This window comes from Ambystoma mexicanum, chromosome 9 (genome assembly GCF_040938575.1).
Source record: "Ambystoma mexicanum isolate Mex_15411 chromosome 9, UKY_AmexF1_1, whole genome shotgun sequence".
In the NCBI taxonomy this organism is placed as follows: domain Eukaryota; kingdom Metazoa; phylum Chordata; class Amphibia; order Caudata; family Ambystomatidae; genus Ambystoma; species Ambystoma mexicanum.
Window position 1 is genome coordinate 150,295,571 of NC_090931.1, and position 24,907 is coordinate 150,320,477.

General features: G+C 46.9%; 1 protein-coding gene across 1 annotated transcript in view; it reads right to left on the bottom strand.

Annotated features, from left to right (window-relative positions):
* The window catches only part of TECTA (tectorin alpha), a 395,812-nt gene extending 382,401 nt beyond the window's left edge, over positions 1-13,411 (bottom strand). Inside the window, exons 1-2 of the mRNA XM_069613900.1 lie at positions 13,363-13,411; positions 5,428-5,561 (exon numbers count right to left, since the gene is read on the bottom strand). Of these exons, the coding sequence (XP_069470001.1) occupies positions 5,428-5,561; positions 13,363-13,411 (183 nt within the window). The remainder of the gene's footprint in view (positions 1-5,427; positions 5,562-13,362) is intronic.
* Positions 13,412-24,907: the final 11,496 nt, after the last annotated feature.

Sequence of the window (24,907 nt, forward strand, 5' to 3'; positions counted from 1 at the left end):
AAAACCTTGATTTTCCTGACGGAAAGGACTAGTGATGCTGTTGCAGAGTACTGCAACTAGCCGTCTCGGTGTCAGCCTTCATGGCCTGCAGGGTCTGATTCACTGTTTTTCCAAATAGATTGATGCCGTCAAAAAGCATGTCAACAACTTTAAACTAGATTTCCGGCTGGAAGTTGGTGGCCTTAAGCCAACTTTGAAAGAGTAACACTGCACCGTTACCCATCTGACAGAATCCCACGTCTGCCATATCAATAGCCGTAGACCAGCGCATTACCAAGAGTGCTAAACCACGCTACCTATGCTCTTCCACCACCTTATCACTGATGACCCTAGATTAACCAGAAAAAGAGCTGGCAGAGAAAGCTTCAACGTCATAGCCCCCACACTTTGGAACTCCCTACCTCCAAGCATACAAGAAGAGCCCTCCTACCTCACCTTCCAAAAAAAACGGCCCTGTTCAACAAATATGCCTAAGTTGACTGCCTACCGTCCTGTATGTACAAACTGCCCACATAAAGCTTGGCTAACTGCCCGATTGCCACAATGTTTTGTATCTATCTACCTTACTTATGTACTGCAACCCATTCTAGCGCCGTGATACCTCAGCGTCTTGGGCGCTACCAACAAATGTAATAAATGAATGAATTGATAAATAGAGATGGCATGATCCGATGCCACTTCTCCGTCATGCAGCAGTGCCTCATCCCGCTTGTTATAAGGAAGAAAATCAATGATTTGCCCAAGCTTGAAAAAGTAGAGAAGACCCTCTTGCCAAAAGTGTCCAGCTGTTGGCCTTCCTTGTCTGGAGGCACCATACAGGGGGATGACAGATTAGAAGAGTCCAGGTAGGGTTCTGTGCATAGGTGTTTGGGTGCTGAATCTGGGACCTTGTACTTCTTCTCAAAGCAATCTTTCTTAGGCGGCACTGTGAATGGATTCTTCATCAATCGAAGGCCATCTTCCCAAATATCTTCCAGCAATGGAATGGCTATCACTGACCTTTTGGCCGATTTGTGCCTTTGATAAAGGAATCCCTCCTTTTTCTGCTCCTCTGGGAGGAGATCAAATAGCTTTGCTGTTCGTGACATGAGACCATGAAAGGAGCCAATCTCGTCTGGAGGCGAATCTCTTGGAGGTAGATCTGCTGGCTCACCATCACCTGGCACCAGGAACTCAGCTGTAAAGTTAATGTGTGGAGAACGGTCCATCGGAAAGTCATCTGAACTGGTGTCCGTATCTCTGAGGGGGACTGGTGGCAAAAGTGGTGCACCTGGAGGGGGTCTGGACTGTGGTGGAGGAACCAAAACTTCTTTTGCAGGAAAAACACATGCTGTGCTGGAGAAGGCAATGGTGGAGCTGGGAGCCATTGATGGGAGCTCTGAAACCAGTGTCTGTAGCATGAACAAGATGTACATAGACAAGTCCCTTGAGCTCGAGGGTGCAGGAGCCTGATGAGGCCTGGAAGGTATGTCCACTGGGACAGGTGTAACTGACGAAGGTTGAGCACGGTCTTGCTTAGGTAGAGAAGGATCTTGCTTTGGTGGAGCCAGTGGCAGCATATCAGCAAGAGAAGGCACAGCATCCTCGTCGTTGTCTGAGAATAATTCCTCTGGTGCATACACGTCCAAGTCAGCTCCCCGCTATAGCAGTTGTTGAAGGGGCCATGGTCGTGGAGGGGACTACAGGCAGTGCATATGGAGGTAATGAAAGCAGTGGCTGCAGACAAGTTGGCCTGTGGAGGTAAGACAACACTGATGGGACTTCCCGGTCCAAAGCAACTCCCTTTAGAAAAGAGGAAACCAACGGCCTTTGAGCATGTGTTGTGGACGATGAAAACATGCTTTGTGACAGAGTAGGTTGAGATTGCAATGAGGCAGTTGGCTTAGTGTACTTAGATATAGATGATGATTTGGTCATTGACAAGGTGTTCAATGGAACCGACCTAATTGATTTGATCAATGACATACAAATATAAAAAATGTTGATTTGATCAGGGATGAGGTGGCCGACGGAGTCGTCAACGGGATGATGTTCCTCATCGAAGAGAACTCCAGCCATTCATGACCAGCCATCGACGAGGATGGTGTAGATGGAGGAACTGTAGTCTAAAGGGTGCTTAGATGAAGAAGCTGCTGACGAGGGCGTTCTCGGCACCGTAGTAGTCAACAAGGTGACCATAAGCATAGACAAAGACGTCAACAACATCGTCAATGAAGGGACAGTCCAAACATGTGATCCATGCCCCATTTTTGCCATCTTTCCATGGGAAGATTCTTCATGGGGCCTTGACCTTTTGATGATGGAGTGCGCTCCAGGGGTCTGCTGTGCCAGGCAGAGGTGTAACTGTGGGCCGAGTCAGAGACCCCAACACCTTCCTACAACCAAACCACTAACCTCCAGTAGTGAGTCTTGTGGGTTTTAGACGAGAACGACTTGGCAGATGGTACAGATATTCAAGTTGTGGTACAGGTACAGATAGTAGAGACATTTCTAATGAAAATAATCTTTGATGTACACGTTCTTAAGGTGATAACTCTTCCTCATGTCTGTGATAATATCCACAGGCTCCTGAAGACCTCAAATGGGACAGAACATACAGCAAACCGAGAGGCGATGGAATGAGTCAAACGTTCACACCAGCCAGATAGAAGCGACATGTTACCAAACCAGATGATATTATGTAAAAAACGAATACAAAATAGAAAAGATCGTCGAATATCTCAAGAGAGATTTCTCGAGGACTCCCAACACTTAATGTGTTGTAAATAATGTGAAGATGGCCACCAGGGGTGGAGCTAAGGAGGGCCTGTCTAATTTGCTGTGGCAGTCTGATCCAAAATGAACCCAGTAGAGCACTAAAGTGACAAGTTTAAAAGTGTAAAGGTAAACTGCTTTAACGTTAACGAGGATTGCCAGCCGGACGACAGTGAATAATTAAACAGCATGTGAATCCATGAAACATCCAATGCTGGAGAACTTTGGGGACTGGAATGCGCAGCAGTAATGACAGGCACTGTGCAGAGAAATTTCTGGAAGATGTTACTTCCCCCCAGGAATCCCAATGGTCCTCTTGAAGCAATCATGGGCAACACAAAAGTGAATGATAGAATTAAAATGGCCCTGCTGTGGTACGTTATGAAAAGTCCATGTTCAACCTCATCCTATCTGATGTTACATGTTGGATGAAGTTCATCACACCCTCATGTAAAAGCTGTCTGAAGATCCAAATAATTAATGAAGCAGTTAAAATCGGTCTAAAGAAAGACCGTCTGCAGGCCTTTTAGAAATGAATTGAGAACAGGTTCACTTGTACAGCAGTGAAAAAGGGAGTGAACATGCATAGCTTGAAAGAATGGGAACTGAAAAACCAGGAGGTGCACTCTTACCAGGAAAGGCATCTGCACACATCCCGAGCGCAACAGTGATATCCCCGTACAGTGATCAACCAGAAGAGGGTAGGCGGCTGTCCAATGAGCTTCAAATGAACACACTCTAGTGGAATGAACCAGTTATTTAAAAAAAGAATGGTAGGCGATGGATTCAGTGGACAAAGAGCAGAAAAGGAGTATACCAGCTTCTGAACATCAGTCCATGGCATCATCACATACGAAAAGCCCTGAGAATAATAAAGGAATCCAATAGGGATTATACATAGATGATGATTTATCTTTTCAATGATAAATTTGAAGGGACGGTGGAAGTGGCAAATTTCTTGAAAAAAGTATGAAGGATGAGACACCAAAAATTAAATGAAGAAAAAGCTGCAAATTACATCCAAATCCGCCAATTTGAGGAGCACTTTGACCTCTAGCTGGACAGCACAATATTGGTCACTTGCGCCCATCTTGGCTAAAGCTGGAGCAAGAGTGGACACTGGCAGGGGCTAATTGATCTAAGCTTATTTTTTCTTTCTTTTATTTTATTTTATCTTACATGTATCTTACATCTTTGATCTTTGTACCACACAAGGGCTTGTGAGAACGGGATGTGCAAACACAAATGCCACATCACAAATCCCTCAGAGTCATTGCAAAATGCAGAATTGTTGAAATACTGGGTGTTCCGGTGCCCAGGACATAAAGACTGTCTGGCACATTCCCTGGTAAGTAATGACAAGGATAGCTCTTTCAATGTAGCCACAATCGTGACCAAAATCCTGGATGGGTCCCAAGGCAGAGCTCAAAACGTAAATTAATCTCTTGTAACATGCATTAACTAATTTGACACATTTTGATCCAAAAGGGAAAAGGATCCGAAAGCTGCCATATCATTTAGATGAAGGGTGTATTTGCATAGTCGTAATCCAGACAAGAAGCTGGAGACATAGAGGATATCCGGTGGTTTTGCGGACAGGAATTCTGCTGAAGTATTTTACTTTGCTGGAATTACGCTGACAAAACTCATTGAAAAGTAAAGCGGTTTTGTAAGGGGTTAAAAGTGGTGGAGAGGAGTTTGGGGGAGCGGGGACTAGCATAGGGAAAGGGAGTTTAGGAGGAACACCCCACCCCAAAATGTGATAACATTTTTAAAAATCGATGAGTTTTGTCCAGCAGAATTACAGGGAAGAAAAATACTTCGGCAGAATTCCTGTCAAAAGGGCGGCATAGAACCGACATAGACTCCCACTGATCACATTACACAGTATTATTCAAGTACATTAAACACAGATGCCAGTGTTTCCTGCGTAACGCAGTGCTCGTCCATCATGTTTTTAATTGTCCTCTTCCTAGCGTGGAACTACTTGGGGTCTTCACAGGAAATGTTACAGAAATCCAGAGAGTTTATAAGAACAGATCTCAACACTTGTATGGGTATTTATTCTCAAATACCCTTCAAACCATAGCACTCAATAAGATTCCAGCTTGTATGTGATAGGCATTACGAATAAACCTGGAGGATATGTGTTGTATACATGTATATGCACCTCTACCCTCACCTGTGTAGTTTTGGCACAGAGAGACCTGCTGACTGAGTAAATTTTGCCAAATTAAATGTTGACAATGGAAACAAATATTTCACCAAAATCAGACAATCTTAAGCGGTTGGTTCGCAATTGGGGGGTTGCCTTTAAATGACACATTTGAACATATTGCTAAGTATGCGTTATTAACACATTTTGTCCCAGAAAATGTAAAGAGTATCACTTGTTTCCTAAGGTTTTGGATCAAACAAAGAAAATGTGTTGGCCAATCGGAGTGCATAGATACAGCAGGCGTCTGCAACTTTTGACTCCCCAAATGTTTTGGCCTACTGCTCCTGTAGGTGCTAGCCAGTACAGTTAATGGTAAGGGATCAGGGGAGTTGTAGCCCAAAACATCTGGATTTCTGCAGGTTGCAAAGCCCTGAGCAAAAGAAACCTCTTGGCATTGAGTGCACCTTAGATGTAATAATTGGCTCCTTCACTGAATGGCCCTCCACGCTACTTACATAAAGCGACTTGTACGGGACGCCAAAGAAGATGAACGGAATGGCTATCTTGATCTCTGCAGAGCTTCCATCGTCCACCTTGGGGGTTTTTGAGTCGTTGTGCCAAAATGGGTACAAAATCTCTCTGGATTGAGCTGGAAATTGAATACAAAGCGAAATACATGAAGAATCCATACTGTGGGGCAATAGGTTTACAGCTCTCTTTGTCAATGTCCCTTTTCTGGGTTTAGCCCATCACTGCTCTGTTCTTTTGAGTATAGCAGATGCTGGCGACTAGAGTTCCCGCACAGAGAAAGGGCCATGATGGTGATCAGACCATTCTCCGTTGCCAGGGACTGTGGCCGGCCTAGTTAAATCCATGCCTGCTATAGTGGCTGCTATAGCAGATCTTCAGTGTTTGCTTAGAGTTCCACGGATGCATGGCCTGCTTTTTCTAAATCCACAGGGACCTGGATGGATCTGGGGTTTCCATGCCTTACGCCGCAGGGACCATCGCTGATCCATCTCCACTGCATGTGAAGGTGGATCAAAACTGAGTGAATGAACATTATCAAATGGTGCAATTTTGATGCACTCTCTCACTCCCATCCACCATCAAGAAAATAATAGGGCTAACAGAGGAAAAGGATCTAATTCTTCACTGGGGACCTTTATTTCACGTGGCCCTCCTACTCACACTCAGGCAAGAGGAAGCGATGTCAAGCTCCCTGTGTCCTACGACAACCACCAGCTACACAATATATTGAAGGCCAGGCAGCATCCAGCAAGATGCAGAACCAGAAGAAGCAGTGCTTCCAGTATGGAAATCAATGGCCACATGTGAAGCCCTCTGTCAAGCTAGGGAGGTCACATCTGGAGTACTGTGCCCATCTCAGGTGGCCACCTTGAGCCATATGTCAACTACAGACACTGGAAATAACATAACTAGAGGGGATTCCCAGGATCTTAACATTGCCTTTTTTCTTCATGGGTTTATATTGCATTTAACAATGATCAAAACATACTAACTTCAGCTATTGGTATTCAGTAGCTTGGAAAAACGAACTCAATACTTAGAACATCAAACTTTATATCATATTACTGTAAACAGAATGTTTTCTCTTGGTTAAATCTCACCAAGCATGTTTTTTTTTCCGCCTTTACCAAAACTAATCACCACAAATGCATCTAACATGAAACATTAAGAAAACAAGGACTAACTTAAAGTCTAATTCCCTAATCATTGGGCAAAAACAGTGCTGCGCCGAATCACACCCCTGCATTGCATATGAGTGTCCCAAATCACTATAGAAAAAGTGTATTCTACAAAATTGGCCCGTACATTTATTAACAGACAAGACAGATGCGAAACTTCTCATTATTTACAGGCAAAACAACAATAACTCAAATGCTTTATCTCAACTGAGAGGTTGGATGGGCTGCTCGACCTGTATGAGAAGGGGGCGCGGAGGGGGGCACGGGGGACAAACACGAATGCCCGAGCATCACAATCCTCCTCCCGTGAACATTCAATATCACCCAACAGCTTGTCCCCGCAGTGGATACTTCTATCAACGACCCATGGAAGAGGCCACTAATCGGACAACAACTATTCTGGGGTTTACTTTTCTGAAATGGTTCCTTTTCTTTTCTTTTTTTTTTTTACTTTTATATCTTTCTTTTCTCTTCTAAATTTGAATTCGCTTTGGCGACTGCGTTGCTCTAGGGATGGGCGTGTCTAATATTTAGAAAGACCAATACAATAAGAAAACAATCGGAAGTAAAGTTCCCCTTAATCTCCATTTTTCTCACGTGCAGTCATCATGGACATCCTGACAACCAATGAGATTTTCCAATGTGGGGCGTCTCCCAGATTAGCCTTACTTTGTTTTCCACTCTGTAATGGGTATGACCATATCAGTGCAGTAGTGTGGAAGCTTCCAAAAGCTGCGGGTTCCGCTTATTTCAGGCCCATTTCACTTACACACAGGTCTGCTCTTTCGAAATCGCCTAAATATATAGCCTGTGAAACCTGGCTAAAATACCAACCATCGGGGGCTGTAAACTCTGAAGAGGGAACTACTCATACCCCCACTTCTCAAATCCGTCAACCTAAGTTTGAAAGCAAGCGCTTTCCTCATTTCCTCATTTTAAGCCCGTGCTTTAGTGTGCTTGACTACTGGAGCTTGATTTTATTTATTTATTTATTTAATTTGTTACGCGCGCTAGCAGCCCTGGGGCATCGAGGCGCTGTTGCAAGATGGTGTCTTAGTTACATGAGGATCCATTTCTCGAGGTTGCAATGAGCGTTAAAACAGTCTTAAAGATGAAATTGGCTTTGTCGGGTGCGTATAACTCTTAAAGATGCAAGCCTTCCTTGTGTCTGGATTGAGGTGGCGAAGTCATTGAAATCCACCTCTTAGGTCAGGCCACCAAAAAAATATCCCTCTGTGGCGCTAGGACCGCTCTGCTTTTCGACCCAGGTAAACTGTGGAGTTTATGGTAGGGACATTTAATTTCCTAAAGGGAGCAAACGCATCAGAGGGGGTTGCAACCTAAAGTGCCCCTGAGATGTGTGGATGGTTGACTCAAGAGTATCCCTCTAAACGTGTGGACGAGGACAGCAACAGTGCACACAATGTCCTCCCACGTGAAGTGTGAGAAACACATATGGCAACTGAGTGGAAAAAGGCCTTTAAGTGGGCTGGAGCTAGCCAGGGCAGAGCCCCAGCGGTCTCCGTAAAATTGCATTGGAGACTGGGCCCTGCCTGGACCCCCTGCAGTCCCCCGCACACCATTCTGGTAGTAGGCAAGGCGCAAGGCTTTTTTTGAAAAGTTTGAAGCTCTAGCGTGTAGCAGAGAGCGGCAGGCTTTAGAAAAAAAGGCTTGCCATATCATTGTGTCACAGACCTCCCTGCTTCTCTGATGGAAGGGGTGCCTGGCGGGGGGTTGGCGACATAATCAGAAGGGGGACTGGGGGCATGTGTGAATGGGAGCGTGAGTGAACATAGGGGGCGAAGCCTCTGAGTTTGCCCCGCCGGTTTCTGAAGTGGCCCCTCCCATCACCAGTTAGCCCCCCTCCACCGAAACCCCCCAAAATGTATGTTTCGTGGCGCCCCTGGTTGGTATCATAGTGCATCTCAACGTTTTCGCAGGATATTCATTTTTCCCGCTCCAACCCCTGATTCCTTGGTGCCAAATAAATCGTGCATTGTAACCCCCTGAAAAGCTCAGCGTCACTCACCTTGGCTGTGCACAAGTATGAAGACGAAAGCAACCCGCATCCCATGCACCGATCCGTGCACCATCCTGCAACGATAAAAAGGAATAAGAAGGGGTGAGCACTCGGACCTCGGGGGCAAATGCACCACTGCGACTTGCTATGGCTGATGGCTTTCAAGCGCACACTGTGAACAGGGCACCCTCTAAGCGCTTTATTGAATTTCGGATATGTCAATTGGCAGCACCGGGGCTTGACGTTCTTCGCGTCGCTGCTAGCTCCTCGTGGCGCCTACCAATGCGCTAGAAGCAGGCTCAGGGGCGGGGCAGGGGCGCAGTCTCCAAGACCACTTAGTATTTGGCCTCTTCTTAGTGGCTGCCAACAGGGGCGCCGATGTTTTACCAATTTCAATCTTATGTGGGAAAGAACGCATCGTTAGAGGAAATTATCGCAGAGGATGGAATGGGGACAGGAGGGGGAGAGCGAAGGAGAGGGAGAGAAAGAGAGAGAGGGAGAGAGAGAGGGGAGGGGAGAGAGGGGGAGAGAGATGGAAAGAGAGAAACAGAGCGCAGGAGGTAGAGACAAGAGAGAAAGAAGAGAGAAAGACTGAAAGAAGAGAGCGAGGAGAGAAGGGGAGAAAGAAAGGGAGAAGCGAGAGAAGAGAAAAGAGAGGAGAGAGCAGGGGTCAAGTCCTAAAAAATAAAGTGGGGGACTCCTCAACTAACGCAATGGGATGTGACGTCGCCAGAAATTAGCATATAACGGTGAAATACGTACATTCCATTAAATTGGCTTTGCATAACCACCCAGATTGCACAGAACAAATGGCATTTGCCTTCATAAAATCAACACAAAAACACAAAACCAAGACAGGGTATTTTCTTGTAATCGTGTTTTTGAAAACGTTCAAAGTTGTGCATGTTTCAAACTCCAAGAACCAATACAAATGTCTCCCTGGGACTTGCAGTGCCGAAATGGGACATTTCACCTTTAGTTGTTTGCTATTTTTCATAAGGTTATATAGTGCAGCGGTGAAGTGTCCAGCCTAGAAACCTGCCGACTGCAGTTTCATCCCTGAGGGCGATTTTAATTCATAAATTCAAAGAGAACATCCAATGTTTCTCTTTTAGCTGGGGGGACTGAGTCCACCCTCTGAATAAAGTGGCTGGACTCCGTCCCTCGCGTGTACCCTCGACTTGAGCCCTGGGAGAGAGGGACATAGGGAGGGGGAGGGGGGATGAGAGAGAGAGGAGATGAGAGAGGAGAGAGACTGAGATTGAGAGAGAGAGGAGAGAAAGAGAGGAAGAGAGCAGGGGAGAGAGAGAAGAGAGAGAGATAGAAGAAAGACGAGAGAGAAGAGGGAGAGAGAAGAGAGAGGATAGAGACAGAGGGAGGTGAGGGAGAGGGGGGCAGAGAGACAGAGGGAAGAGAGAGAGAGAGAGAGAGAGCACCTCTGTCTGTCTTTTCTATATCAGAGGGTGTTTTAGGGAAACGGAAAGTATCTCGTTATTCAAAAACAATGTTGGGGTTAAACGGCGTAAATCAGTGAGTGAGCTCCACGGGGCCACTTAACAGAACGGGATGCAGTACAGCAAAGATGCAACGGGGACCAGTCCACCGGAAAGTAGGGACAGTGTGGGTGAAATCAGGAGGAAGGCTAACACCGGGAGACAGGGACACAATCCCAGGCAGAACCAAGCACTACAACCTTTACACTGAAGCAGTTGACAGCGAAGAGTGTGTGTGTGTGTGTGAGTGGGGAGGGGAGTTGGGGGGTGTAGCAAAATATAGTCATTTCCGACAAAATAGGTCACATTAGCGACAGGAATCATCACGTGACTCGCCAACCGTCCTGACAGCCCATCACATCACCCTGCCACTAGCTGGATCTCCATTGGTCGCTAGCGGGGACTTTGCCACCCCTACCTAGACAGCCTATCACAGCACCCTGCCACTAGCCGGATCTCCATGGGTCGCTAGCGGGGATTTAGCCACCCCTAGCTAGACAGCCCATCACAGCACCCTGCCACTAGCCGGATCTCCATGGGTCGCTAGCGGGGACTTAGCCACCCCTACCTAGAAAGCCAATCACAGCACCCTGCCACTAGCCGGATCTCCATGGGTCGCTAGCGGGGACTTAGCCAGTCCTACCTAGACAGCCTATCACAGCACCCTGCCACTAGCCGGATCTCCATGGGTCGCTAGCGGGGACTTAGCCACCCCTACCTAGAAAGCCAATCACAGCACCCTGCCACTAGCCGGATCTCCATTGGTCGCTAGCGGGGACTTAGCCAGACATACCTAGACAGCCTATCACAGCACCCTGCCACTAGCTGGGTCACTAGCGGGGACTTAGCCATCCCTACCTAGACAGCCTATCACAGCACCCTGCCACTAGCCAGATCTCCATGGGTGGTTAGCGGGGACATAGCCAGCCCTACCTAGACAGCCTATCACAGCACCCTCCACTAGCCGGATCTCCATGGGTCGCTAGAGGGGACTTAGCCACCCCTACCTAGACAGAATATCACAGCACCCTGCCACTAGCCGGATCTCCATGGGTCGCTAGCGGGGACTTAGCCAACCCTACCTAGACAGCCTATCACAGCACCCTGCCACTAGCCGGATCTCCATTGGTCGCTAGCGGGGACTTAGCCAGCCCTACCTAGACAGCCTATCACAGCACCCTGCCACTAGCCGGATCTCCATTGGTCACTAGCGGGGACTTAGCCACCCCTACCTAGACAGCCTATCACAGCACCCTGCCACTAGCCGGATCTCCATGGGTCGCTAGCGGGGACTTTGCCACCCCTACCTAGACAGCCTATCACAGCACCCTGCCACTAGCCGGATCTCCATGGGTCGCTAGCGGGGATTTAGCCACCCCTAGCTAGACAGCCCATCACAGCACCCTGCCACTAGCCGGATCTCCATGGGTCGGTAGCGGGGACTTAGCCACCCCTACCTAGAAAGCCAATCACAGCACCCTGCCACTAGCCGGATCTCCATTGGTCGCTAGCGGGGACTTAGCCAGCCCTACCTAGACAGCATATCACACCACCCTGCCACTAGCCGGATCTCCATTGGTCGCTAGCGGGGACTTAGCCAGCCCTACCTAGACACCCTATCACAGCACCCTGCCACTAGCCGGATCTCCATGGGTCGCTAGCGGGGACTTAGCCACCCCTACCTAGAAAGCCAATAACAGCACCCTGCCACTAGCCGGATCTCCATTGGTCGCTAGCGGGGACTTAGCCAGACATACCTAGACAGCCTATCACAGCACCCTGCCACTAGCTGGGTCACTAGCGGGGACTTAGCCAGCCCTACCTAGACAGCCTATCACAGCACCCTGCCACTAGCCAGATCTCCATGGGTGGTTAGCGGGGACATAGCCAGCCCTACCTAGACAGCCTATCACAGCACCCTCCACTAGCCGGATCTCCATGTGTCGCTAGCGGGGACTTAGCCACCCCTACCTAGACAGAATATCACAGCACCCTGCCACTAGCCAGATCTCCATGGGTCGCTAGCAGGGACTTAGCCAGCCCTACCTAGACAGCCTATCACAGCACCCTGCCACTAGCCAGATCTCTAGCCGGATCTTCATTGGTCACTAGCAGGGACTTAGCCACCCCTACCTGGACAGCCTATCACAGCACCCTGCCACTAGCCGGATCTCCATGGGTCGCTAGCAGGGACTTAGCCAGCCCTACCTAGACAGCCTATCACAGCACCCTGCCACTAGCCAGATCTCTAGCCGGATCTTCATTGGTCGCTAGTAGGGACTTACCCAGCCCTACCTAGATAGCCTATCACAGCACCCTGCCACTAGCCGGAACTCTAGCCGGATCTTCATTGGTCACTTGCAGCGACTTAGCCAGCCCTACCTACCTTCGTGCTGGCTATAAATGCACACACGCAGTATAGAAATCTTCCTTTCAGTTCTCATACCTCAGACTTCAGTCCTCCGAGGGCGTTCACCCCACCGCGCTTTGAGGCCATGGCATTAGGCGCTATGCACAGGTCATTACATAACATGAGCGGGTGAGCCAGAGTGAGAAGAAGCACATGATCGCTCTGAGCACCAGAAAGTCTGTTCATGTAAGAAACTTGGAAATTGGGGATTGCGCGGGGGGGATGTCTCTGCTGGGACTTAGCAGGGGTGTAAGTTGGGCTCTCCCATTCTTTCTTCATAAAATGGCTCAAATGAGTCACTTTAAAGGTCACCTGAAGACGTCATGATTTACTAAATATCCAAAATGTAAGCCACCACATTAACCAGAGAAAGAATTGGCCATCTTACACGTCACCAGAGTTCCCTGGCCTTGCCATGAAAAGAACTATGGTAATAATAAGTAGAATAAGGCTCGCAACCACCTGATCACCAGTTCCGTGCTCCGCATTTTAGCAACCGGAGAAGGGGGGGGGGGTGCCTCGCTAATCTGCTGCAGCTCACCATGGTGATTTGACGACATTCCAGAAGTCTCAGCCCCAGCCCCACGCGCAGGCGCGCGACCCAGTGAGCTGTCTCCACTCATAGAGTAGCTATATAAAGTCACTTAACTCTGAGGTGTCTTCCTTCTTGCTGAGTATGGGCAGGCGTGGACAGGGTAGGGCCCGAGCGGGCAAGGCCCACCCAAAATCTGTAAATGCCCACTCTGCAGCGCTATGTGGGCATTTACAGGGTCCCATATCATCTTTTTAAAAAACCTTTTATTTTGAGAGCGTATGACATTGCAACAAGAGTAGTACAGATAAGAGTATCAATAGCAGAGTATGCATTCCTTAACTCAGTGAATACCACATCACATTTGGGGAACAGGATTCGACGCCAGTAATTACTTTGAAGTAATGTACTTTGAATTAATTGCTTCGAAATTTTACTTACATTTTTTTTAAAGGGGGTATCCCCCATGCCCTCATTCCCCAACACTACTACCCCAAATCCGCACCCCATTTGTATCCCTTTACCCAGAACCCCATATATATATTTGAAGCAATTACATGGTAGTAAATGACTTCAAAGTAATTACTGGCGCTGTAACTACGGGACGCCCATTTACAGATGTCAATGCCGCTGGAGCGGACCCAGTTCCATTCGCTTCAGGCCCGTATAGCCGGCATCTGCCCAGGCCCACAGCATAGTACTATTAGTACCGGATCCGGACATACAGGCAGCCGGTGACCTCTGCTGCTACACGGATCGTTGCGGCCACACTTCTATCGTCGGTAAACGGGTGCCGGGGCCCACAGCTGGACCCGTCTGTGAAACGTAAGACACCGGGTGCTGTTTTGGAAACTGAATGCCGGTTAACTTGTCACCAGGAGCAGAGGAGGGCGATGCTCGGTTTCTAGGGTTACCCGGATGCCTGGACAGAGGGTGCCTTTGTGAGCTCCCACCGCTTGCGCCTTAACACGCTGGCTCCTGGCAAGCTGCAGGCCCCTTTCGACCCCAGCCTTGGTTTGCGATCCTTCTGTCTTCTGTTGCGCCCATGTGCCTCCCCTCCTCTGAGCCGCCATGGAAGGATACCTAGCATTTCGGTAACCCCCCAAACCCCCCCAACCCCCCGCCGCCCCCACCATCGCCTGTCTCGACCAAAGCACATGGGTCTTCCATATGGAAGGAACTCAGTCCTGACTCCCAAACATGGCTCACTTCCGGGTTATCCCTGAAGCGTGCAATGCAGGGGTGAAGACGATTCATTCATCTATTCATCCACCCAAAGGTCAGCCTGTTCATGAACTCATCTATTCATTTTTCGTCTATTCACACATCCATTATTCAGCCACTCATACATCACTTCATTCATTTACTTATCTGATCGGCCACACAATCATGTGTCACCCATCCCTCCATCCACAGAGTTATCGAGTCACTCAATTCATGTATTCACCCATTCACTCGTTAACAGTTGCCATTCATTCATACATCCATCCACGGGCTCATTCGCGCCTTGTGTCTATGTTATCCATCCATTCATCTATTCATGTGTCCATTCATTTAACCAGCCATTGCCTCATCCATTCACCTATACATCAACGCATTCATCCTGCATCCATCCGCCATTCCCCCATGTAATTAAAACAATATAAAGTCTGCCCCCCATTAAAATCTTCCATGGTGACCGAACAGAGAACAGGGATGCTGCATTCTTACATGTGTATTAAATGCGGAAATAACGTAAGTGGCCGCGATGTCAAATCGATTCCTAGTGATTGCATACAACAAACCATACCATTGAACAAAGCATCTAAAAAAAAAATCGATGCATTTTTTGTGTGTAGGGGCGTTCTGCCCAAACCCCCTTTTTAATGGTTTAAAATACATTTTTAATAAACTAAACCCTTTGCCATTGAAACAAATGCATTCAATTGTTTTTTCTGGTGTTTTTTTCAATGGTATGGTTTGTTGATGCTTTGTTTTAGATGCAATGACCGGATACGTCAAAAATCGAGGGTAATATTAGTGCTCTCGATTTGACAGATAATGGAGCCAATGTCCACGGTGACAAAGAGACATATGTCTACAATCATAACATCTGGTCTGGTGGAGAAGCTGGGATTCGAAGTCATTTGTCCTGGTACCACAGACAGCAATTTATGTCAACCGAAAGCCCAAATAATACATTTTAAAGAGTATAAGCAGTGCTTAAAGTGGGCTGGGGCCTGCCGGGGCCCCGTCCCACCGCCCGCAACAATGGCAGGATGCATTATCCCATCGCGGCCGCAGCCGCGACGGGCGAGGCGCCTGCCATGAAGTCAGGCGATCTGACAGAAGTGGCAGCCAACCACAGCGACGCTGTGCCTGGCTGCCACTTCCGTCAGTCATAGTAACTGCATCTGGTGACCCCTCACGCGAGAGGTCACCAGAGGCAGTTACTGTCCCTTTGTTTCCCCAGGTCGCCGAGGCGTCTTTAACCCTCGGCGAACCTGGGGATTCCTCGACATATTTCGAGGTTTATAAAAGATGGCTTTGACGGACAATTTTGTCCATAGTCAAAGCTTTATAAAAGATGGCTTGAATTGTGTACTTTCAAAGCCATATTTTATAAACCCGAAATGTTTAAAAAATATGGCCTGAAAACTAGGCAAACCGTAGGGTATGCACACACATATATATAAATGTTATGTATTTGTGTACGTACCTTACTGTGGTGTGTGTACTGTGCAAGCCATCCTTTATGTTTAGAAAAGATGGCTTGCATAGTACACACACCATAGTAAGGTAGGCACACAAATATATAACTTTTATATATATTTGTGTGCATACCCTACGGTTTGCCTAGTTTTCAGGCCACGCCCCTCCCACAAGCCACGCCCCCAAATGAGGGCCCCCCTCGATTTCTTACCCCACTTAAAGCCCTGAGGATAAGGTAAGCCACAATGAAAGGTTACGGTTGGAAAAGTGCATTCTAATAGTGCGTTACAAATTCTGCGAGCACACTATCCAATGCTCGCAACACCTTTCCGGAGAAAAGGCGTCTACACTATAGCTCCGTGGCAACGCGTTCGTCTTGGAAGCAAGATGGCAGAGAACCACAGGTTCGAATCCCGGGTCCGCGCTCAGAAACCTCTTCTATACTAAGCGTATTATAAACAACCAATAATAATGGCTGTAATTCACCCCGTTAACGAGGGACCTGCAATGCCCACAGGAAGGAAAAATCACCCCCTCACTTGAAGTAACATCCGAAATGGCACATTCTATTTAATTCACCTGCTGTGTCTATAGTCCATTATTGCAAAAGACGGTCAGCAATTATGAGTTTGGCTGCCCAACCTAAGACAAGTTACCAACACACTTAGGGACTGATTTTACACACAAAAAAAATTAACATGGGAAAGCCCCACTGAAAACATGTTTGTAAACCAGGCCCTCAGAGGACAAAGTGTGGGTTATTCACTAAAGGTCAAGATCGGCATGTTTGCTGCCCCTCCCCTTCACCCCACTGAGCATCCAAGTATACGGTGCAGGTGATAATGTACATGTGTGTTGCATGGTACATGAAATGCATGCCCCCATGCCCCCCACTGGGAAGCAAATGCAGACTATTCAGTGCATATGCTCATTTGCGTGTTTGGTGGCTCGGATATGAAACGGATGTTATCCCTTCCGAAAGATATAGGATGTCTGTCACCTGCCAAAACCAAGAACAAGTGCACACATGATAGGGGCATTTTTACCCTCCAATTTCCCGTGTACGGCTGGTCGGGCAGTGGCTTCTGAGCAGTGGCAGACTGGTGCCAAATGGCAATCTTTCTAGCGCCAGCCAGGAAGGCTCTGCTTCAAAGCGCACTCTCAGATGCTTTGAAACGTGTCATCCCCCTAAAGGCTATGGGGGGATATGTGCGTCGTGGGAATCAAGGAAAAAGCGAAGCGCGTCTAATTGTGTCAGGCTACTTCTGGGGTACAGCTCATGAGACAGCAGCGCTCACCTGGAGTGGTGTGTAGGCGGGAGCGTCCTCAGCAGCGAGCCCACCAAATCAAACACAAGAGACGACCCCGCTGCACGACAGACCGACGTCCCCTAACACAAGAACAGAGAGAGGTAATGTTAAGTTCCCACCTGTGAGAGGTCGACTGGAAGATTCCCGCCTGCGGTCCTCACTGGGATCCCGGATGCCTGGAAAAGGGTGCAATGGCCAGAAAAGTCCCAGTGGATCCCAGGAGTGAAGCCTTGTTTCCGTCTACAAGATCACTTCTCTAAAATAAAGCTTAGAGTTGACTCTTGGCCACCACAGGCAAACTGGTGTCCCGGTTCAATCCAGGGTCCGCCTGTTGATCCCAGCAATCTACACATCACTTTTTGGGCTGTGAAATTGGAGTGAAGCTATTCTCCTGAAAACCTAAACCTCTGGTTTTTTGAATGGTCTCAGATGGAAATGTCAGCCCCGTGGATCGGAATCCGTGGTCTTTCTGATCAAAATGACTTTCCTCGGAAAACACAAAAGAGCAAACCCCCCTTTCACCTTTCTGGGAGAAAAGGCTGCGCTATTGGGTTTCCGAATTAGCATGAAACAGCAAGGGCTTAAAAGGCGAAAGAAAGGCGCCGCACTTTGCGCTTAAATGAAGACGTCCAGGGCCAATCAAAGCTTGTTTTGTTCTGCAACAATCATAGGAAATTGACGATACCCGCTCTTGACCGCTAACAGGTTTTAATAAAGTGAGTAAACCCCCTATATTGTGTTCATCTCTGCAGCCCCCACCTCAGTGAGCAGAGGTGGGTTTGAGGGCAGCAGCAGGAAGCCCATAGCGGTTGTGATTGGCAGGTTACACTGTCCTCTTATGTGAATGATGTTTGTGCGGCCCACTGGAAAGACAAAGTTGTTAGACCTCCAAATGTCCAAAAACCGACAGCAATAGACTGTTGCATTTTAAATTAAGATCTATATTTGTATAAAGTTTTTGCACCTGGAACTATGTGATTATTGCGAAAATAAAATTTCAAATCCCAAAACACAGATTTCTTTGTTTGACCCCTTTTTACCCCATATATATGCAGGGGTAGACCCCGCATCCGTCCCCCCAAAACCCCTCCACCCGCACCCCACCCATATATATATATATATATATATATATATATATATATATATATATATATATATACATATATACACATATATATAGGGTAAAATCATGTTTTTTTCTTCAAAATTCAGTATTTTGGCAATCGAAATTATTTAATTCTCTATTTTGGTATGATCCCTTTCCACAACCGATTTTAGAAAATGTACTGAGTACACACGCATTCTAAACTCCTCTGACAAATCTACCGTACCTTGGACTTCGGTCCCCCGATGGTGTTCACCTACAGAGCTTTGAGGCTATACTAACGGGAATAGGCGCTATCAAATGACAAATTACATTACATTACTTAAGTCACTAGCAACTGCATATGACTAATAAAATCTTCACATATCGCCGCTCATCGAATGCCCAATCACAGGTATGGGGACTTGTCGCGCGGACTCTGCAATGCACACCATTTCACCCCTTCCGTCGCGGGCCCTCTTCCCAAAGCCATACTGGCTCCCTGTCAATAAGGTCATTCTTCTCAGAACCCTTTGCCCAAAACGCTGAGCGGCTCTTGGACGGAGTCCCAGATGTAGCCAGACTGAGGTCGCTGCTGGAGCACCTGGATGTGTGAGCGTGGTGCCAGGCTGCAGGTGCAGTTGGGAACGCTCCGGCGTAACACTATAGACATGTCGCTTTCTAGCGAGCAGGGTTGTTGCTAGGTCTGGAAAAGATCTGGGGCTACGCTAATGTCGGAACTGTCGGGACTCAGGGCTAGCTAAACTTTTGGTTGTAGCCCCTGAGCTTCTATCCAGGGCTACAACCAAAGGACCCAGGGCTATAGCCCCCCCAGGGCCCTTCTAACGATGCCTCTGGTGGAGAGGGCAGTGAATACACGGGACTGACAACGAGCCGGAGAAGAAGATGGATAAATGTCCAATGGGATCCAAAACTGACTTGTAATCCATCTTGAGACTGAGCTTGGTGTTTCGGTGTGTTAGATAAATGGGACGAATCTTCCATTGAATAGTAGCTTAATAATCACATTAACTATTCCCTATGGTTGGGGGCATTCCCCTTTGGTCCTGAGGTTGCAGAATCTCCTTTGATCTAGAAAAGACTACCTTTGAGCAAGTACACCTATCACACAAAGCTTTCCTTTTAGTTTTGGCTATTCGGTGGCACTGAAAGTGGACATACAATCTGAAATGATTGCCATGTCAAGTGACAATAGAAGAACGATGAGGTTGGAGGAGGGGCAATGTTTGGTTGTTTAACCACCTATTGAGAGTCCCTACAGGCACTACCCCTTGCCCCGCTCCCAACACACACACTGAAGACACATCCCGCTGGAATCTTTTGGAATCTAGCTCTGTGCTTTCTGAGCAGCCCCCCACAAAGCAATGGCTTCATTGCAGCTATAAACCCGCCCGTGATGTAATCAAACTGTCTTAACCAAGTGTGCCCTCAATCACTTGATTTATAAGCAGCATGTGTGTCATTGCACTGAAGTTCTGCTAAGAAACAAGCATTGGGGAAGTCAACAGTTTTGGTTTTTGTATAGGAGTTAGTAGGCATTTGCCAGGCACTGCCACAATATGCCTAGCTGCTACTGCCATTTGCCAGCTAGTGCCATTTTATGGCGAGGTAGTACCCTTAGGGCAGCACCTGAAAAATGTAGACCCCATGCCTACATACAAATCAAAACTGTTGGGTTTGCCAATGATTCTTTGTTGAGGGTGTGTACACAAACAAGTGTTCTTATTGGTTTGAGTTCGAAGGTGGATGAAGAACCTAAAATGGCCTCCCTGACAACATATCCGAGCACAGTACTCTTTATGGTGGAACAAGCCCATAGTCACCAATGACGAATATCTGGGCAATTAATGACTGGCGGCAGCAGCCAAGTGTCGCTCCAAGAATAGGGAAGGGTATGCAGTGATAAAATCGTGTCAAAAATGCTGTGGTTTGACCCGTTAAAGGTGTACCCCATTACACCATTTAAGGGGAGCAGGGGTTGCGGGGGTGTTCCCCGCTCCCCTTAAATGGTATAATGGGTCTGGGGTTTGCAGGGGTGGCCCCTGCATCCTTTACATGGTTTGCAGCGGCAAAACCGCAGCCGTTTTGCCGCAATATTTTGTGTCCACGGCCATATTTGCAGCAATTTTAACACATGGAACCTTGGGAAGACTTCTACATGGGCTGTTGTGGATGATTAATTCACTTTAATTCATGTGTTTGTTGGTATGAGGTTGACATTGTAGCCTTATGAAACACGTGTCTTTGTATATTCTTTCATTATTTGTCTTTGTAGTCTAGTCTCGATTTTGGATGAATTGTTTTCTACAATCTCATTATTTTAACAGATGTAATTGTAACTTTTATGTCTTGAGCTGAAATAAGAAATAAGCTTTAAACTTCCGTTTTGGTGAGAGGATGATAACGCAGGGCCCTGATGCCGTTACCACCCGGTTCAGCCCCAGAATGGGTGCTTTTGCTATCAGTACCCCAAGGCCATCCTGCCGGGCACCTACGTCTGTAGGTAAAGCCCTCTTTCCCCTTTAGTTGTTTGGACATCAGTTCTTCTCTGGGCAGGGGCGTTGCTAGGGGGGGGCTAAGGGGGCTATAGCCCCTGATCTTTTGGTTGTAGCCCCGGATAGAATCTCAGGAGCTACAGCCAAAAGACTAGCTAGCCCCCAGTCCCAACAGTTCCGACAGCAGCTTAGCCCGGGCCTTTTCCAGACCTAGCAACTCCCCTGTCTCTGGGTGCTAATTGCTTTAATATATCAGTCTGCTAAACGTGAAAGAACCATCGCCTTAGGGACCTGACCTCATAGACCCGAAGCCCTCCCGCCAAATGCTATGATTTGCTCGCATCAATTGTATAAATGCCTTAAAAACATGTTTTTGCAAGCCTATTAAAACGACAATCAGAAACTCACTATGATTCTTAATTTCCTCAGAAGCAGAGATTGAATCATCAGCCATGGCAAGATTGAGATCAAAAGCCAGCTTTGCTCAACGATCAATCCTGGTCGGGATGGTGTCTCCGCAAGGACACATTACGACGATCGTACCAACGACTCGTCAGCCGCCATTATTTCATGCATTACAAGATCAGTTCGATTCCGCGATCCTCTGACCCCGCCGCATCTAGTACGTAAACGAAGAAAATGTGGTGAATACATCTTTTCTTGAGCGTCCTCTGCCTTTGCACCCATAATCACTATTTCCATATGCCATTAACCTCAGCTGGACCCGTATTAGCCGACAGAGCTCTTTAATCAACCCAAACAGCAAAAAATCACACAATCAGTATTAAATGGACAATTCTAGAAGATCATATTTCTTGGGAATCATTTTCTAAATGTTTGCTTCAGATATGCTCATCATTTGAACAGAAAGGGTGAAAAGGCAGGGAATTCAGATTCTTAAACTCAAGAGCCGTGAAGCTACAAAGCCACATTGGAGAAAGTTTAGGTGGTCCTGGCATCTCAGGATACATCATGACTGCTGCAACATGGAATATTTCTAAGCCACATAATAATCAAGACTATATAATGGAAGAAGCAGTTATTAAACCGATGATGGCCTTGTAAATGATCCACAAAATTAAAATGTCTTCTAAAAGGTGAAAGCAGACGAGCCCACATGTTGCCTTTTATTTCAAGCAGATAATTGGATTTCTGATACTAAAATCGCTAATGCAAATTTCAAGATATAAATAGGTGATAACAAAATATGTTTTGAGGATTCATCGTGTAAATAGAAAGAAATAAACTGCATATTAGCACCCTGTTGGGTGCAAGCAACCAACCCGATTGTGGGCTTTACCTGCTCGTACAAACCCTCATTGTTGGTTGCTTGTGCAGTCTTCCCTTCTCCGCGCACATCCCTTGCACAACACTCCATCACCTACCCTCTCCTGTATCTCAAACTCCTTCAAATTAAAGCACAAATGTCTACCTACCTGACTTCACAGATAATGCCTATGCCCCCCAGGCCCCTACCCCTCCCGCTCCTCTCTAGTTTCACTGACCTCGATGGAAATGGAAGAGAGGGTTCCCTAGAGTCTCAGCTGCCATTTCCATATGGGTGATCTTATTTGGATATTACTTAGGGGGGCGGGAGGGGGGAAACAGGTCACAATTTCCCCGCAGCCCATTTTTATCCCTCAAACTATTTGTCTCTCAGGAACCCCCAGATTAGGCCCTCAGATGCTAAAGGCCTCGGTGCGGGATGTACCAACACGTAATGTCATTTAGCACGTGATAATTGCCTTTGCTTCTCTCAGGCTTACTGTTAACTGGAAGGCCATTACTAACCATTATAGACTGCCATCTCAGGTTTATCCACATATTAAATCAAGTCAGGTGAAGAAATTGTAATGATTGATGAATTCTATGTGTTGAACGAATGTCAGTGTAAACTAAAGAGATTTAACTTTCACACAGTATCTGCGCCACAGCTATAATCAAAACCGTGTCTGTTTTTTTTTTGTGCCATTCAACTCCCGTAGGAGAGCCCTTTGTGATAACACGTGTTTCGGCGCGTCATGTGCCTTCTTCAAATCAGGGCAATGGGTGTTACATTGACATTGCTTTAAAAGCAAAAACAAAATCAAATACAAGTATGCGTAACCATACATATTCCATGTCACAGCAGTATTGTGCAGAAATAAACATGTCAGACAGAGATGAGGCAGTGGTGAAGGGGAGGATGGATACAGTCAGTTGAAAAGACACATCAGACAACAGCAATGGGGAGAGAAGAACAGCAAAGAAAAATAAAAAAACACAGTGGGTTAGGTTACTTCCTGTGTGGCTTCTCCATTTTACAGAATTCTTCATCATTGTAGATGATCTAGTGGTCATCACGTCTGCTTATGGACATAGTTTATTAAAGCTCATAGGAATCTATTACAGTACTGTTAGTCCAATGCAAGCCTTATTACTGTTTATTTGGTGAGTTGGTGTGAATTAATGCTGTTGGTCTCACCATATATTTCTCTGTTCATGTCTGCTCTAATCTTTGCTCTTTAGTCTTTAGATAGCAAGGTTGCTGGGTTGAATCCCACCTGTAAGACATTATTGCATCTTATTCAAATGTTCCCACAATAACATGCCTTCAGTATTGCTCTTGCAACCTTCCATAGATTGAGGCCGTCTCGTTTCTGGAATCGTCAGTATGTTTGTATTGTTGCCTTCACTTACACTCTAATTGTGCTTGCGACTGATTTACGTATATATACGGTGTATGTTCCTTTCTAGTTTCAAAACCGCTCTTAAGCTGCACTGCATCTCTTATTTATCGTAGCAAATTCAAAATCCTCTGTTGTTACTGTCTCCTTCCCCCGATCATCTGCACCCCGTTCAAAGCGCATGCATACAGCCTCAACGCCCATTTCCTTCCCGCCCTGGGGCGTACAGCTTTATCTGATCGGACTCTTATCAGCGTGTGCCATTTTATCTCTTATTTCTCATAAGCAGATTCAAATTCCTCTAATGTTACTGTCTCGTTCATCCGATCACCTGCACCCTGGTGAACAAGCATGCATATTAACTACACACCTGTTTCCACGCGTTGGGGCTTTCCATTTTATCTAATCTAACGCTTAACAGAAACAGAGTATGGCCACAATAACAAACCATTCATATGAGTGCCATTTGGCTTGAATGCTTATTTAACTGATTCTTCCGATGTTCCTCCCGCTAGGGCGTACCTGAAATGTATCATCAAAAAATAGTCCATAGGCGCCCCTCTGCGAGAACGAACACGGCCCATTGACCTGTTCTTTGGGAAGGTACCCACTCGAGAGTCCGCAGCCACACTTTTTTGATTGTTTAAGGGGCTTAGGTTTAGTCACTCTAAGTTTCCTAGGGTCATCCAGACGTGGACCCCTTGCTCACTGTGCTCAGAGACGCACAGCTCCACCTCACTGATGAGGCCCAACAAGGCTGAAACACGTATATGGGGTTGCTGTTGGTACTCTTGTTCAGAAGGAAATTGCCATAGCATTTCGTTGCTGGACTGCCCATGTGGGCGGGACAAAGACTGATATGCAAATGGATATTTCCCATCTGTGAAAGGTACAGTGAGCTAAAGTGTGGCTGCAGAATCTCGAGTGGGTCCCGTCTGAAAGAACAGGTCAATGGGCCGTGTTCGTTCTAGCACAGGGGCCCCCATGGACTATTTTCTGAAAATTATCATGTTCCATCCGTTCTCGTCGGCTCTCCGAAAGTAATGGAGATGCGGGCTTGCAATTCTCTTGTATACTTTGGTTGTCATGGTTCCCAACCGTCCATCTTTAAATTCCGTTCTTCGGCGTTGGTGGCCGCCATCTTATGGGAAAGGGCTTGCATTCATTCAATCTATGTCTGTGTGCTGGTTCCCATACTCATTTATGACTGATGCATGGTCTAATGCACGTCACTCTCGGAAAATACGCTGATACCTATATTAGCCGCACTCGTTACACATGCCTATTATTAAGAAATGCGCTCGTGGTTGCTTATGCCTTTGTTGTGCAGGCTTCATGAGCCTAGTTTTAACAAATTCAAAGTCTGGTTTGAAACTCCCTAAAATACATTGGACCTCATTACGAGGCTTGGGTTAGCCGTGCCTGTAATACAGGCATGGCTGCCGCTGGTATTTTTTTTCTTCCAGCGCCCAGCAATGGGCAATTATGGGGTCATTACAGCCTTGCCGGACCCGGTATTGCCCATTCCTGGGTGCCGGAAAATATTCTTCCCCATTTGAGCCCC